General features: G+C 45.4%; 1 protein-coding gene across 2 annotated transcripts; it reads right to left on the reverse strand.

Annotated features, from left to right (window-relative positions):
* Nucleotides 1–248: 248 nt before the first annotated feature.
* LOC124178437 (cadherin-23) lies at nucleotides 249–8135 on the reverse strand. Of its 2 annotated transcripts, none has more exons than XM_046561778.1 (25): nucleotides 7636–8135; nucleotides 7398–7549; nucleotides 6941–7321; nucleotides 6734–6863; nucleotides 6292–6659; nucleotides 6082–6220; nucleotides 5742–5997; nucleotides 5395–5669; nucleotides 4989–5314; nucleotides 4595–4906; nucleotides 4240–4513; nucleotides 3854–4154; nucleotides 3581–3776; nucleotides 3349–3506; nucleotides 3086–3267; nucleotides 2789–3012; nucleotides 2520–2708; nucleotides 2125–2418; nucleotides 1807–2046; nucleotides 1550–1735; nucleotides 1342–1478; nucleotides 869–1260; nucleotides 676–808; nucleotides 458–580; nucleotides 249–390 (listed from the first exon to the last, which is right to left on the reverse strand). In XM_046561778.1, exons 1-25 carry the CDS (start codon nucleotides 7835–7837, stop codon nucleotides 267–269), a joined length of 5694 nt encoding a protein of 1897 aa, XP_046417734.1. In that variant the 5' UTR covers nucleotides 7838–8135; the 3' UTR covers nucleotides 249–266. The 2 variants fall into 2 exon arrangements, with proteins under 2 accessions (XP_046417734.1, XP_046417725.1); XM_046561769.1 differs by having other exon boundaries at nucleotides 458–595; nucleotides 7636–8133.
* Nucleotides 8136–15413: the final 7278 nt, after the last annotated feature.

The following is a 15413-nucleotide window of genomic DNA, read 5'->3' on the forward strand; positions in this document are numbered from 1 at the left end:
CAAAAACGTAATGATTTCGTACGAAACGTTCGTAAAGAATTATAAATACAGTTCTTTCTAATAAATAAATAAAACAGTAATAATATAACGATGCCAGCTATTTACATTGGGGTAGGTAACCTTAAATTAATAAATATCTATAATCGCTAACCGTACACACCGTCGAGAATTTGGTATAATCAAGCATAGTAAATTTCAATGAAGACCGTAAAATACGATCGTTAAGCCACACTCGCTATACTCGTGAAATATATTTCGTACGAAAACTACAATTCGGTAGTTTCTAATTTCTTGCCTAGCGGATTATTAACCACTGGGTTATGGGCCCGAAATTGGCCTGGTTCTCTGCTAAGGTCGTTCTGTTCTTCGGTACCGCTGTCTATGCTGCTGCTGAAAAATAAAGTACAATCAGAAACCTTCCCTTACAGTATTTAGGTATGTTTGAATTTATTCTCACCTTGCCAGAGAACCAGTCCTTGGCTGAATGTAATAAGGTTTGCTATCACGCCGTTGCCCTTCGTTGAGGTTTGATTCGTTCATAATATCTTCGTTGTTCAGAGCGTTTTCATCGAGAGAATCTCTGTCGGACATGTGACTGTGATAAAGCGTCAGAATTTTATTTCTCAACGTCAGTAAAACTTGCTCACAAGATCATGTGACCGCGTTCGTACTCACCTGAAGGATTCGTCGTTCTTAAACCACTCATTTTCATAAGCGTGCATCCATATCGGGTTAGATCCTTCCATGCTGTGCTTATTCGTGTTTGGTACCCGTCCAGGACCGCGGATGAACTCGGAATCGGTAGCACCTAAAGATCAGCATTTTAATTCACATTATAAAAACCGCAGATCAGAGAAAAGAGACTCACTGAACGGCAATGCTTTCGCAGCTTTCAGCTGTCGTCGGAACGATGCTCTCTGTGATAGGCACAATGCTATGCAGAGTATTAACAACGCCCCGAGGAACAGAGTCAAAGCCAAGAGCCAGAGGGTCGTTCCGGCCTGTTCTACTTGTAAAACGGCCTGCGCCTGGGCTGGCTGAGTGTCAAGAACGTTGAACTCCTTGAAGAGACTATCCAGCTTCTCAATGTTGCGATCCACCAGTGCCAAGACGTCAGATACCTCGAGAATCGAATTATCCTGACGATTGACCAGATGGATATAGAGATCAGTTCTGGTTCTATCCACTGACCCGTCTTGGTTTTCGTGGATCTTGTAGTCGTCAACGTTAACTATGGCGCCTGTCACGTTACCCAAAACTCTGCGGAAGATTGACAAACCGTTTCGAATGATTCGACATCATATGTGAAATTTGCATCTATACAATTGGTTATTTACTCACTCGCGGAATGTTTCAATACCCTGACGAATTTCCGGTGGATGCTGTCGTAAAACGAATCGAACGCGCTGATCTTCTCTTAATAAGTATATGAAAACTCGCGCTACGTCATTCAGGCCGTCCGTGTCGTTTGCTAGTACCTGTCAATTACAGAATTATTATTGTAATCAATAAGTTCCATCGGTATGTGCTATTAACACAATGAAATTACCACGAAATCAAAGTATCCTTTCATCCCGCGCTGAGGATCGAAGTTGAGGCTTACTGCGCCGGTGATTCTGTCCACCAAAAAAGGTTGATTTTTCACATCATCAAGACCCTCGGACAGTGTCATTTGAATTTTACCAATTTGATAGTAGCTGACTGCTGCGTTGTCACCTGCGTCCAAATCTACAGCCTGGAAAAATCAATACGTTCTTAAATCACTCTTCGTAACACTTTTACAATAAATCAACTTCTACCAATTACCTTGACTTGCATAAACTGCGTTCCAAAATCTGCTTCCGTTGTTACTCCGCCGGTAAAAACTCGTCTGATAAATCTCGGCGGGTTATCATTGATGTCGTTGACCCCGACGACCACTTTTAGCAACGTGTCGTCAGCCGCGTCGAAGAAACTCTCGTTAGCGGGTATCGTGTTACAGTCTTCTGTGGCTTTGATCAGCAATAGATGCTCCTCTTGCACTTCGCGGTCAAGTTTTTTAGCAGCCTGTAAATCAATCAGCGAAATAGTTTTTTTTCTTTCGATCATGTTCACGGGGAAATAAAAGATTCAATTCCGTCCTACTGTTAATTCGTGGGAATAGTGATCCAGATTGAACGTTTCGTCGTCGTTACCGCCGACTATGAAATAGCAGACTTGACTCGGGGGATCGTCTAGATCGTCAACCTCATCCCTATCGATAGTCTCCGGTAAAACAACGCTTTCCGAGCCTGCGGCAATCTCCTCGGTGAAATGAACATTGAATACATCGATCAGAAACTGCGGCTCGTAATCGTTGATGTTCCTGACATAGATTATTAAGTCCAGATCGGAGCTGAGCGGTGTAGGTATTCCCAGATCATAAGCTTCGACACGAATCTATGAAGGTATTGTGTTAATGGAACGTTTAGAATACGAAACCACTTGAGAATTAGAGAAACTCATTCTTTCGCATATGGGGGTTTTGAAAATTACCGTACCTCGTAAATCTTCTGGGTTTCTCTATCAAGCGGAAGCCTCAACGATACGACACCGGTTTTGTCGTCGATCAAAAACGTCCGCCAATGACCAGCGTGATCTTGTTTCAACCTATAATGCACTTCTCCGTTCAGACCCGTGTCACTGTCCGTTGCTTCAACCTGGACAACGACCGATCCTACGGTGACGTTCTGAAAGTATCGAAAGCTTCGAAAATATTCACTCCTATTATGGGGCTTATATTAACGTGGAAATGACAAACTCTATTTACCTCAGCAACTCGAACAGTGGTATTATGCTGAGGATTAATGAATACGGGGGCGTTGTCGTTGTAGTCCAAAACACAGATGTGAAGAGTTGCTTCAACCTTGTTGACTGGACTCCCCGAGTCTCGTGCCTCGAGATGCAGACTGTAATTTCCAAAACGTCCCTTCAATGATCGTCGTGCTGTAACTCTGGCGGTCCAGAAATCCGTCTGTTCCAAGTTGAAGAAACCTACAGCCGAAGATGAAATCTCAATTACTGTAATAATTAGTTCACGGTAAGCGTGGTTTTCAGAGCTACGCACTCATTTCGTTGCCAGATAGAATCTTGAAAGTCACGCGACCGTTAGGCGTCGTTGGATCGTCGGCGTCTTTGGCTTTAATAACGGTAACTGCATCCCGGATCTCGTGAAATTCAGAGATACTTACGCAGCTCTCGGGTACTTCAACGGTTGGAGAATTGTCGTTTACGTCAAGTACACTAACGCTGTATAAAGAGTATATTTCATTCGAGATACGAAAAGATATCACATCGATGCTGCGCAGGCAGCAATGAAAAAAATCTTACTGGATCTGCTTGAAGGCGTTTCTAGATTCTCCGGCTGTGTAACCAAATTGATAGTTGTCCCAGGCTTCGATCACCAGTGAATAGGAACTCCGTGTTTCCCAATCGAGAGCATCGGCTACGGTGAGCGATCCAGTCTCAGAGTTAATAGCAAACTTTCCCTGTTCGATGACAACCGAAAATGAGTTTTCAATCAGAATGATAAGGCATTTATTCAATGGTAGAAAATGCTCACCTGTGAAGACATACGATCGAGCAAATATGTTACTCTGCCAAAATCTCCACTGTCTGAATCCATCGCATCAATGACGGCAATTTCCGTCCCCACTGCCGCATCTTCACGGACCGTCAAATTATTTACTTCACTCACAAAGTAAGGATTGTTATCGTTTTCGTCTAGTACTTGAACATACACTTCAGCCAGGCTAGATCTGTGAATTACAAACAGTTTTACCATCTGTCCAAGTAGATGATATTCACTGCGGAGTTATCATCTTGAAATCTTTACCTTGGTGGTATGCCGGAGTCTGTAGCTTTGACGGTAAGATTTAACCAGGAGTAGAGCTCGCGGTCGATTTTGTTAGCTACAACCACCTCTCCGGTTTCAGCATCAAGGTGTACTAGTTCGATTATCTCTTTAGGCCCTTCTAATGAGTAACTAATACTTCGATTCTTATCTGCATCATCGGCAACAATATTCGCTATACCGACTCCGTTTTTACTGTTCTCAGTAACCGATCGCCTATAGAATGGTCTCCGAAACTTCGGGTTGTTATCATTTTCGTCCTCGATTACAATCGTTAGAGTTCCTGTGAAAGAAAACTTCATTGTAAGACAAGTGAGATCCGAATAGATTCATAATCCCAAATGCCACTCCAGTTTTACAATACTCACCAGAAGCAGTTTGCGGTCCTTTTATTGAAGCCAGATCCTCCACGACCAGGCCGAGTCGAATCAGCTCCACTCTTTCTCTGTCCAGGATTCGCACCACCCTCAAGAGACCGTCCAACGCGTTCAGCTCGAAGGCGGCCAAGTAGTCGTACTCTTGAACACGGATCAGAGTTCCCTCCTCGTTCCTGGCCTCTGAAGAGTTTGGATCAACTCGGTAGCGTAAAACCGGTGCAATATCTGGGTCGTTAGCAACAATGCGATGCACATAGGCACCAACCTGTATACAAGAATTCAATATTTGGATTGTCACGAGTCATTTTACTGTTATTTATATTCATAACTCGATTGATTCGCTTGCCTGAGTGTTTTCCCTAACAATTACAGTTCCTGGGTCGATAAAAACCGGAGGCTTGTTGTTGACGTCAATAATTGTAATGTTCACCAAAACATCGGCGGTTTGCTGAACCTCAGTTCCACTGTCAATAGCAATTACGTCTAACGTATATCGCATCGTTTTCGGTGACGTCAAATCCGGATCCAAATTCGACCCTGGTGCCACACTGATGACCCCATTCTCGGGACCTATTATAAATTTGTCCCCAGCACCGCTTTGGATACGATAAACTATCTTATTGTTTGGAGCCGAGAGATCCTTATCCCAAGCCTTCACCTATCCCGTCATAAGAGGTTATTGACATATAACTTGGCATCAATGAGTGAAGCAGTTTAGAATAACGTCGCCTGTATAATACCTGCAATATCGATGTACCACCGGGCACATCTTCCGGCACATTTTTCTTGTAGAGCGCCCTCTCGAAAGCTGGGGTGTTATCATTTACGTCCTTGAGATAAACGGTCAATGGAGCGTCTGAACTAAGGCTGGGAGTTCCCATATCCCGGGCTCTGACCGTCAAGCGAATAGATCGTATCGCCGTTTCTCGGTGTCCCTGGCTGATGGGCAACGCTTCATAGTCCATAGGATGCGCAGGTGTGATCACTCCTCGTTTCGAGTCAATTGTAAAATTGGATGAAAATTCGCCCGCCACAAGGGCATAGATGATCTCGCTGTTTCGCGTGCCTGCAATAGGTATAGAGACGTTCGTTTCTGCTATTCTATCCTGTAAAATTCTATCACCAAAGATCTCGAACAATACAAACCGTTCAAGTCAATGTCAAAAGCTTCCACAATAAGGGGAGACTCGAAGCTATCTTCATTTTCAAGCAACACAGCTTCGTATTTGTTCTGCAGAAATACGGGAGGGTTGTCGTTGATATCATCTATGCTGACTATTAGTTGTGCGCTGTTTCTGTTGCCCCTGCCGAGGTCGTCCCGGGCTTCCACAGTGAGAAAGTGTCTGGACACTAATTCTCGGTCGAAACTTGGACCTGTCTGTTTCACCGTAATCACACCGGTTACGGGATTAATGGTCAGCCTGGAAAAAATTTATAGTAACAGCCCAGTTTCTAACAGCGCAGTATTGCGGTATCAATGCAGCAGTTCTTACATATGCGCAATGCTTCCTCCTAGATTCGTATAACGGACACCCTTCGTCCCGAAATTGCCATTATCTTGATCCATAGCTTGAACCCAAGCAACGGTTGTGCCCACCTCACAGTTCTCCGGTACCGAGACCTCGTAAGTCGCGTTGGTGAACTCGGGATAGTTGTCGTTTTGATCTCGAATGAAAACAGTCACTGGAACAACGCTGTACTTGGCTCCGAAAGTCAGAACCTCTTTGGCGACAAGGGTCAAGTTCACAACTGCAATTGAAAGTCATTGATTCATCGTTGGAATTCTTTATGGTATAAGCAAGTTGAGATTCGCCGATAGACTGACTGACTGACCTGTTCGTTCTTCGAAATCCAGCTTCGAGGAATCTTTGACCCGAACGAGAAATGTCGCTTCATTAATACCGCGAGATGGTGTCACTTCGAATATCCCCTGGTCATCGTCGATGAACATTCTAAAGGTACCGTTGGTTCCCTGCACAGCGAAAGTAGGATCAAACGCGCTGTAATTTTTTCGGTCTGCATCACATTCGGATCGTATCTTACCAAATCATGATCATAGACTTCCGGGATCGCTTCTCCAAGTATCGTAACAGGCGTGTTAAGAGGTGCGTTTTCGTTTATCTCAGCCATGTACGAAGTACTGCGAAACGTCGGTGTCTCGTCGTTCACGTCCGTCAGAATGACAGTGACCTCGGTAGTCACCGACGGCGCTGGAACGATCTTTGAAATTTCCGTCGCAGTGATCTCTAATATGAAAGCACCCTGACTGTTATACTCCGCTTCTCGATCTAAATGAGCCCTGGTGAAAACGTAGCCGGACCTAGCGTCGATATCCATCAGCTGGCTGGGCCCCTTCGTAATTCGATAGGTAACCTTGTTGTTTATACCTCTGTCACCATCGATGGCTCGAACTATAAAAAGGCATACATTTTTCCTTGTGATTTGTAGTTAAAAGGAATTTAATCGTGAAACATGTCTGGCATACCTCGAAGAACAGGTGTACTGATAGGCACGTTTTCGCTAATTCTAGTGACTGGTGGAACGAATATGAATTCCGGAGGCTGGTCTTCCACGTCCTGAACTTTTACCAGAATTGCCGATGTTCCCGTGTTGACCTATGATCAATAAGGGCGATTAGCACTATTCTCACCGCACATGAAACTAATGATAAGGAGAAGAGAAATATTCATACCTTTTCATTTATGGCACGATCCACAGCGAGGATTCTCAACTGGTACAAATACTTCCTTTCGTAGTCAAGAGGGCCGACCAGCCGAACAATTCCCTTTCCGTTCACCGTCGTAATACTAAAGGTGCCGTCGTCGCCGTCAAGCTCTTGGAGGTAGTAAACGACTTGACCGTGAGCCCCTTCGTCAGCGTCGGTTGCTTCGACGGTGGTCAAAACACCGGGTCCAGAGTCCTCGCGAATTGTGAGGGTCGTCGGATGCGGCCGAAAAATTGGCGCGTTGTCATTCGTGTCTTCGACGAGGAGGAGCAGGCTCTGGGTTATGTAATTTCCATCGCCTAGCCGACCGTCAGTCAACGTCAGGACTAGAGGGTACTCATCCCTAGTCTGAAAGACAGAGCAACACCCCGACATTCAGAATCTGGAACCACGAGCTCAGGACACAGCCTCGGGAATAGCTTACCTCTCTGTCGAGCTCCTTGTTCAGGTACACATTCGCCTCATTAGAAGTTATCCTCTCTACACGTATCACATCGCTGCCCGGCTGTTCGCGGAGCCCAAAAGAAAGCACATCGCCGTCCGGGTCCACCGCACGCAGCCTGTATATTAAACTACCTGCACACGGTGTAAGATGAATTTATTTTTTCGTTTAGCGGAAGTTAAGCGGTTTTCCAGTCTATTCGACGTATTGTTCTACTCACCGACCGGTGTTGCCGGGCCTTCCTTCAGTCTCACCACGATTTCTGTCTGTCCGTCGATAAGAAATCTCGGTGGATTATTGCTCGCCGAGCACGAAGGAAAAAGTAATAACAGAGTACAGATCAGTAGCCGTAATCTCTTGATTCTTGTTCTTTTGAATGTATGGCAAGGGTGAATTATTTTCACTGCACCGGCTGTCGTCATCGCGATTTAGATTCAAGTCCGTGATCACTCGTTGACATAACTCTTTCCGTTCTCTCGTCTCTTTGATGACTACCATGAACGCGGCCCGGGGAAAATCACTTTCTCACTATTTTCGAATGTCTATTCGTAGTCTCAATTCAACTCGTGTGAATTAATGGCCACTTTGCGCGAGCTCAATTAGCACCGTCAAATTCTCAGGATCTGTGCAAGCTGCAATTGTATGAAAAAGAAAGTTAGACGAGACGATAAATTTCTATACGGTTTTTTCCGACACCTTCAAACTGACGATGATTTAGTTCACAGCAGCCGATGGAACGGAACTGATTCTCACGATCATTCGCCTCGGTTCAGCAAATCTTAAACCATTATAAAATGACCCGCTCCGTTTAAATGATCAAATTTCTTCTTCAATATCGCACCGGATGCGAGTATACGTGCTTTTGAAAAACTATAACTCTAAGGATAGCTATTTCTTGAAGTTAATATCTTCGTTACCGCGAGGGCCCGAGATTGAAAAATACGAGAATCTAGTTAGAATTGGACAGAGATAAATCTTTCAGTCACCGATCCTGTTCATCTTCACTTCACGGAACATTTCACTTAGCCAGGCGATTAACCACGATCGCGATGTAAGCACAGAGTACCTAAACAGTCTACCACTAAACACTACGTGAAAACGTTGAAGTCAGAATGGAACTTATTCTATCTGTTTCTGCTGATACCACGATTAACAGTGGCCGAATGTTTCAAACTGAACTCGTCAGCTGTGTGCCATTAGGTAAGACTGTTATAATCGTGAAGCGTCAGCAGAATTATAACTCGAGCGCATTCCTGACGAAAGTAGGACAAACTCCAGTTCTTAATATTGCAGGATCAATTATCATTATTCTTTTCGTTTGGGCAATAGCCGCGTATACAACAATTTAGCACGTAGCGCATTTGACGTATGGAGCACCAAAGTTCCTAAGTCCCTCTGTACGATCCTCTGAAGATCATGATCTCCTGGTACTCGGCGCACGCCTGCGCTCGTGGCCGCGCACCCAGGCTCGAAAAGCGTGTCCAACTTGGTCTTCGTCCCGTTTTCCCCAGCGTTCATCACCGAGACATTATTTCCCCGGCTCTCCTTGACCTTGGGTATAGTACGAGAGACTTTCTCCCAAGCATCGAAACACCAGGCGAATAAACACGATGGACTTACAATGTCGCACGTCGACGTAATGACTATCCGATGCATAGTGGCAATCAGGCGAGTGAAAGTTCCACCTTGCAGTAATGAGAAGGAAGAAATCCTCTTCCCATAGTTACGCGAGTTACCTGTCCTCGAGCTACATAATATTGGTGTAACTCAACCATCGTGCGCAGAAGCTGCTGTTGGAGTTCTGCAGGAAGGATTTTCCTCCTACATCGTTACACGTATATTTGGAATGTTGAATTTATGTTCAAGGACTGGTGCTCACGCGTACGGACGCATCTGGTCTGCTTTCTCTCCCCGTATGACCTCAAACCGCAACATTTTCTACGCTTCTATACCGATACGATGTGATTTCCACTCCGGAATTACCATGGCTACTCTCATTCACTGCTTGTCTCCATCAAGCTTAACTACCCATTTGCAAAATTCAGACCCTGGCAATCCAGTGTGCTGACTTTCGCCACGATTAAGGAGGAGGCGAAATACGAGCGCGCAACTCCGACTTCGACGCTGAACCCAAACCGTAAAGCTACGGTCAAGACCGGTTAGTTCAACGTTAAAAGCGTAACGTAACGTTTTTATATCAACGGTATTATATTGTAATTATGCGTCACGCGCAGTCCAGCAGATCCAACGCTGCCTGAAATCACCATAATAGAATGTTGAACAGCAAATGTATAAAAAAAAGTATAAAAATAAGAATACAAGGCTGATGAGAAAAGACAATCGACCCTTGATAAATAATCGGTTGATCATTTGCTTACAATTAGCCTTGAGTAAATATTCCTCGAGCGTACTGTAATTACGGCGTCTCGTAATCGTGGTCGAAAATTCTGCCTAATTAATCAGCTTGTTTTTTCAAGCAGAGAGCGACTCAAAACAATTAACGCTCACGACGTGAACGGGGAAACAGGTCTTTCACGTATACACATACGTGTGGCCAAAAACGGTTTGGAACAATTTAAGGTCGACGTTATAAGGCAGGCAGGGCGTAGCGGATACAGTTCGTGCACAAGCAGAACGGCCTGCGAAGAGTGCGAAGGAGCCATCTGTCCGGTGCACAGGATCTGGTATACGTACACTCGAATGCGTGAATATAGCCTTCAACTACAAATTGGCACTTCAAAAACTACTTCGAACCCATTCACCGCTCATAATCCAGCTGCAGTAATTCATGATATTTTGTCTCGTTCCTTTAATCACGACCTAGTTAAAAAGACGATACAGCTCGAAACCATGCGACTCGTAAGATTTTGTTGGGCAGAAATTGCGAAAGAATCAACGAACGATACAATGCAAATATTTCACTTTTACATAGAATCATGGAGCAGAGAAAGAATTCGTACAACGAGTCGATTGCTATATTCATACAACAAGATATATGACTGTAGTGCCCGAACGGCCATTAGCCAGCATTGAATTTATGCCGTTTATAATCTTATACAATTATCTGACTTCCGGACGTCGGCCTTGCAGACGACTGACCACCACTCGGTGCGCTCCCTCGACCACAACGGCAGGGGAGCTCGAGCTCCACGGCGCTGCGGATGACGAGGAACGGTCGGTTCCGAAGGCGGACTCCAGGAACAGTCGTTGGTTCAACAACCGCACTCAATTGTCCGTCCTTTTCCTCCTCCTGCGTCGTATGCTAATAGCACCAATCCATTTTATTTTAATTAATTTTCACCGTATTTGCAGGACTGCCGGCTCCGATTCGCTTCTTCTCTCTTCAATTTCGTGCGAATGAGCAGTTGCCGCTGCGCATGTGTACGTAAATCGATTTGCGGTATGTCTGCATGTTCCTCTACACAGGCAAGCCTTGCAGCCCGCAGGTGTCCAATATCGCCCCTCGGGGAACGGCGAGGCACGGTGCTCTCACCTGGATACAATGACACGCGTAGCTATCGATGTCTGCAGCACAATTGTGTACTATTCAAATAGCTTGATAATGAAGTGCCACCTGCCGAAATTCACGACCAGGAAGCCTCCGTGTGTTCGGATACTTTCAAGGAGACCTCAAGCATCGAAGCGTCCTTTTCTTTGTACGGCTTACACCTCCCGACGAGTCGAATACCGTCAAATACGCTGAATGACGTTTTTCATTGAATTCAGGGTACGTGTCCCATTGTCAATTTTTTCAAATTGCCTTGACTCGCGAGTACTCGTAACTTATTACACTTGCAATTAAAGAGAAAGCATCGTCGACGCGAAGCCATATCGTGCACGCCGTATGCTCGAAGATGTAATTGGATTATAAAATCAATCGGCTTGAAACTAGATAAGTTTGACAGTGAAACTGCTGGGGCAAACATGAAGGACACCCATTACATTTTTTTCATTTTTCTATCTTTTTCTATGGACAGTGAGCGGTGAAGCTCGTTTTCACCGGATCTGATGAGTGGTGACGATTCGCAGAGAAATAACATCGAGAAAGTGCACAAGTTCGAAATTCATGTTTCCAATAGCTGTAATCCTTTTGAAAAACAGTCCACCCACTTTAATTCGAACCGTGAAATGTACTCGAAGAAGTACCTCTCGGTTGTATTTATTATTCATTCGATACCAAAGTTGAGTAAATCATTCAAACAATTGATTCAATGTCGTAGGCACATGGAGGCAGGATATTCACATCGGGTGAAAAGATTCGCTCTTATTCGGTAAGTGGATGGTGTGCACACATGCCGCTCTCGAGTTGGCCATAAAGTGACGTCACTTCCTCCACCTGTCATGCGTGTTTCCGAAGGACGAGCCCTCACGGTGTGGTGCACCCCGTCACCCGTCACCCACCCGCACTGTCTGCCATCATTCCTCAAACAATCAGCCGCATACAATATTCATGGCCGCCGGTACCCCCGAGTTTGGAACACTTAGGGGGGAAAGTATGCTTTTGATTAGAGGGAACTTGGACGAATCGTTGCCGATCCGTCTTATACGCTTTGAACGAAAATAAAACACGAGGCAGGAAGATATACCGATCAATGAACGCCACGATACTGTTTTAGTACCGAACCGGTTTTCGGCGGATATCGAAACCCAGAATCTTGGGTTTGGCACACTTCGGTCATTTCGCCGACATACATAATTTTCTCGATGTACTCAGCGGGGTGAACTGAGAGGATTGGATCCACTCTCTGTTCGGCTTCAAGGGTAATGACAAGGTTTCCACGCTCGTCATTATATACTTTATTGACGCGTTAAACTATCGGGTGGAAAAGATGCTCGAAGAGAGAGCAGCCGTCTAAGGTTCTCTCGGTGCTGATCAGCGATGATCAGCGCGCTTCATTGAACGTCCTAAGCGTCACGCAAGAAGGAGTGCAGTCATGATAGTCCCTCGTTTTCGATCCATGTTAAACGCTGATCATTTCGTCGTGCATTTGTACTTTCTCGGCACAATCTTACAACGTGACGGTTTGTATACTTGCTCGCTGCATGTATATTTTCATGGGATCTTAGCGAATACTCGCAGAAAAGTTTCAGATAATGTGTCGCCATTAATAAAGTTTCCATATTACTAGCACCAACAAAAATCGCGTATCCTGCAGAAATTTGACATCTTTCGTCTGAGACGGCAAAAATACGTGATGGACGTTGAATTCGAGAGTGGTGACTGTAAACAATAATTTCTAGATTATTTATTTATAATAGCGCGAGTTCATAATCGCGTAGTCAAAACTTGACGCTCGCATGTAATTTTATGCTGAATAGCTTGGATTGCAATATAAATTGCACGTCAGGAAGTTTAGTGAAAATGTGAACCAAAATTTCTTGCAACACCTGCCGACGTTGGACATTGATTAAACGTCTGCATCGCGGCGGCACAGTTTCAAACTGGCTTGAAGAGCGTATTTCGCGTTGCTTGGTACAATAGGGCCGAGTATAAAGCTTTATTCCAATGATTGTAAAAGGATAAAAAAGCGCCTCTTACCCGTACAATCTCACAAAGTTTTTCGTCGATACAATAATTCCACCACGTAAGTGGTTCTTGACATAATACTGTAAAGTAAACTCGTACACTTTCACTGAAGGCGAAGCGCGGGAACAGGTGTCGCAACAATAGAATACTCCGTTCGTTTTCGTTATTGTTATGCCTTTTCCTCTCCTTTCAGTTCACCGCGGCGACGATGTAATTGAGTTATAACGTCGAGTGTAAAATTTCGTTGAATATATTCTACTGTGTTCGAAGAAACTACACGTACTGGTATAACCACGTTATATCCGTCACTCCGCCGACGAGTCCTGGTAAAGCTTGGAAAGCTTGACAGGCGGTGAAACTGCATTGAGAGCGCGGTGCGATTCGATCGGTGAGCTTTTCACACGGCGCGGAAGCATCGCGCGATGCAGGTGCCCCGGGTGAGCTCTCGACGTGAACTGAAAGTATAGTCACCATAGAACTCCGTAGTTTCCCCGTTTCCCTGTTTCCTCGTACCATGCTCGCGTTGTCCGGGCCCGCGGCATTGACCGTTCCTCTCTTCGTCCCTCCCCCTCATTCCTCGTTCAAGTCCAGTTGTTCAACTTCAATTCCGGCCATCTCACCGCATACCCACCGTGTAAACCGAACCATGAACCCCTCGGGCCAAAGACCGAAATACCTGTCAGACGGGCGGGAACTTACAATTAGAGATTATCGTTGGACACCTCGTTTCTTCTTTTTCTCTGAAATGTTTTTGTCAAGGTTCATACATCAAGCTACGGTACTGAACTTATCGTCATTGCAAGGAAAACTGTCGGAGGAATCTGCAGTGACAATTGGCGGTGTCAGATGTTATGGGTTCTTAGTCTCTCCTGCGGATTTGCAACAGTAGTTGGAAAGAACGGTATAACTAAGTGAAAATTGTCTCACCATAGAATTTCAAACTTGATTGATACGCACTATGAGAAGAACAACTCAACAGCTTCAGCAATAGATAGTTGTTCGGAAAAAGTTGATCCATTTTAGCGAATTAACGTTGTTTATTGTGTGTCATGATAAGTATCATGTCAGTATATCCATACAGCGGCGGAGTTTAAATCGAGTTCCGACACTCGCTTGCGGCAAAAGTAGTCGTTGATACATTTATAAGGTGGCAGCACCAGCTTGAATACTCAGTGGCATCACCTGGTCAACGACTTCTGCAACATAATTCGGACGAAGAATTTGGATCCATTGTAGTTAAAAAGGCGCTCGTGACTCTATAGTCGTGCTTTGTAAGTTGCAAGTTACCGTAGGCAAGGCGATACCCAGACTAGACTCCGGTTCCATACCGTCGGCAAAAGGGACGTCACTGCTGCCGGTAAAATACCAGCGGTTAGTTTGAAAACGTGAATTAGGAATTAAGAAGCTGGCTTCGAACTCTCCGAGATCACCAGCTACTTCTGCCTTATACGATATTCAAATCTTGACGATGTTTCCAAGCGACTTTTTGCAGGAGTGAAGGTTCGTACCCTCATCAGTAGATGAAAACTCTTGTGATCAAACTCGTTAGTTCGCTGCATAGGTTTGAACAGACCCACGCCGATCGAACCCTTTTCGTTTTCGCAAATTTGAAGACTCGATTTTTGCTTTGAACCTTCCGTTAGTCCATTCGACGAAGAGAAAATAGTGACGAGTTGGGACAGCTTTCAGAGCTCAAAACTCCTGTGGACACAACTTTGGAACCGCTTGTTCGATTTAAATCTGAAATTCTGCATGATTTCTACCAATATATTCGTTTTCCGTTGCTGAGGATACTCGTAAGCGAACCGGACGTGCGTCGCCGAAGCTCACCGGGACCAGAGGACCTCCGTCCTCCTTGCTGCCGCGACACCTACCTATATACCTACTCCGTGCTTTCAATTCTCTTTTAGGGATTGAGCTCTGCAGCAAAGAGACGAGAGTACATAACCGGTTCGCAGCTGCAGGCGCAGAGTCGCCATGTATCGGCCGACCGTCGCCGTCTTACCGGCCCGCAGTTCACCGCACCAACTGTCCAGGGCTTTTGTCGTAGCGTTGGAGTGACTTTCGGTTATTCGCTTAAGAGACACCGGACCACCGCGATCCAACCGGGTGGCACGCGACCTCGATTGCAAGCTTGATTCGGTTCGGGGTGCGTTCGACTGTCACTCGCTTCGGACGAGTCGCAGTCCACGTGTCCGGCCCTTTCTCGGAACAACAGAGACGGGAGAGAAGCACAACTTTCCCATTTTCACAGTGCACCCCTGTTTCTCCTCCGTCCGGTCGAGTTGGGGCGACGAATCAGTGCAGAGGGTGGCTTTTCAGTGATCGGCATTGTTGCAGTGGCATGATGCTCAGTAGTGCTAATCAAAGTGGCCGGTGATCCAAGTGCCCAGGCTTGAATTGAGCTTTTTCACGGGATACCGAGAGGGACGAGGTGATCTGGACTCGGCCGTGTGCTCGGGGAACGACCG

Source organism: Neodiprion fabricii, chromosome 1, assembly GCF_021155785.1.
Source record: "Neodiprion fabricii isolate iyNeoFabr1 chromosome 1, iyNeoFabr1.1, whole genome shotgun sequence".
Lineage (NCBI taxonomy): Eukaryota > Metazoa > Arthropoda > Insecta > Hymenoptera > Diprionidae > Neodiprion > Neodiprion fabricii.

What these genes read in the sequence shown, in the direction of transcription:
- LOC124178437 (XM_046561769.1), bottom strand. Translation starts at nt 7,837, where the DNA reads ATGACGACAGCCGGTGCAGTGAAAATAATTCACCCTTGCCATACATTC. An exon ending in AGGCCCGGCAACACCGGTCG is followed by an intron (nt 7,550 to 7,635) that starts GTGAGTAGAACA and finishes CACCGTGTGCAG; the next exon opens with GTAGTTTAATATACAGGCTG. An exon ending in CCACTGTTCGAGTTGCTGAG is followed by an intron (nt 2,709 to 2,788) that starts GTAAATAGAGTT and finishes CGATACTTTCAG; the next exon opens with AACGTCACCGTAGGATCGGT.